Source organism: Pistacia vera, unplaced genomic scaffold, assembly GCF_008641045.1.
Source record: "Pistacia vera cultivar Batoury unplaced genomic scaffold, PisVer_v2 Contig151, whole genome shotgun sequence".
NCBI classification, from domain to species: domain Eukaryota; kingdom Viridiplantae; phylum Streptophyta; class Magnoliopsida; order Sapindales; family Anacardiaceae; genus Pistacia; species Pistacia vera.
The window spans coordinates 193,105-194,533 of NW_022195586.1; the positions used below are offsets into that span (position 1 = coordinate 193,105).

The window sequence follows — 1,429 nt, forward strand, 5'->3', positions numbered from 1 at the left end:
AATTTTCTTTACATTAGATAATGATCTTAGTTCAAAACATTCTTTTTCTGAATAAAATGCATAAAACATTTATTTGTGTAAAGTTATACTTTAGTTAGCTAATATACTTATATATATATACAGGATCAATCTTTTTTTTTTTTTTCATGTTTTCTAATACTTGTATACTTGATGTTCCAAATTATTGGTTAAATAAATGAAAGCATTTCATGGTTTTTTTTTTTTTTTTTTTTTTTTTTTGGTGGGATAAAAAATGTTTTTTTTTTTTTTTNTATAGTTAGCTTCATATACATACATGATCAATTTTTTTTTTTTCCTTTTTCATGTTTTCTAATACTTGTACACTTGATGTTCCAAATTATTGGTTAAATAAATGAAAGCATTTCATGGGTTTTTTTGTAGATCAAATAAGATGAGTTCATGTTTTCCTCGGAAGGATGATAATAATTCGAAGAATGGGGCAATGTTACTGAAACAGTTGATTGCCACTTGTAATGGCAAATGTAATCCTATTCGTAGTTTCTCCGAGAAAGAGCTCAGGAAAGCAACTATTAATTATGACAATCAAAGATTAATTACAACAAATAAAACATTTTATAGGTTGTACAATGGCTTTCTACAAGACCGTCAGATTTGTGTTATGAAGTTTGAACCCATTTGCTTCCCACACGAAGAAGAAGTAATCCAACGGGGCATCAATAACATTGTATTTGCAGCACAAATGAAGCATAAGAATTTTCTGAAGTTGATCGGATGTTGTTTAGAAACTCGAGTTCCCATTCTAGCTTTTGATTCCGTTGGATGTATTACACTTGCTGATCATATTTTGGGTCATTCTCAACCCCGTCTTGGACCTTTATTGTTGAAACTTAGGTTAAAGATTGCAATGGAGATAGCTCATGCACTTGCATATCTTCACCTTGGATTCCCTAGACCTATTGTTTTTGGAAGTCTCGGACCATGGAACATTTTACTTGATGAGCAATATGTTGTAAAACTATTTGATTTTTCAGTATCTGAGTTTATTGCAGAGGGTAAAACTCAGTTGGAAGTCCCTTTGGTGAAAAAAGTATGGTATGAATATGTTCCACCCGAGTTTTTACCTACAGTAAATCCCAATAGGAAGTTTATTTGCAATGAGAAGGTTGGTGTCTGTATGTTTGGCGAATTGCTATTTATGCTTTTGAGTGGACTAAGCTTAAAAAACTTTCTCAAGAATAAAGGTTTTCAGATGGAGGATATTGGACCTGATAATCTAAATGAGATAATAGATCCGGTAATTGTTGGAGAGGGAATATGTTCAGTAAAAGAACAACAATTGCTAGCTCTTGCAAGGCTTGTGTCGGAATGTCTCTCTCCTGAACCAGAAGATAGGTCAAATATGATAGATGTGGCAAAGCAACTCAGAAAAATGTACAAGTCTAGCTAG

General features: G+C 32.1%; 1 protein-coding gene across 1 annotated transcript; it reads left to right on the plus strand.

Annotated features, from left to right (window-relative positions):
* Window positions 1-412: 412 nt before the first annotated feature.
* LOC116124254 (non-functional pseudokinase ZED1-like) lies at window positions 413-1,429 on the plus strand. The gene has a single exon (XM_031409950.1). It carries the CDS (start codon window positions 413-415, stop codon window positions 1,427-1,429), a length of 1,017 nt encoding a protein of 338 aa, XP_031265810.1.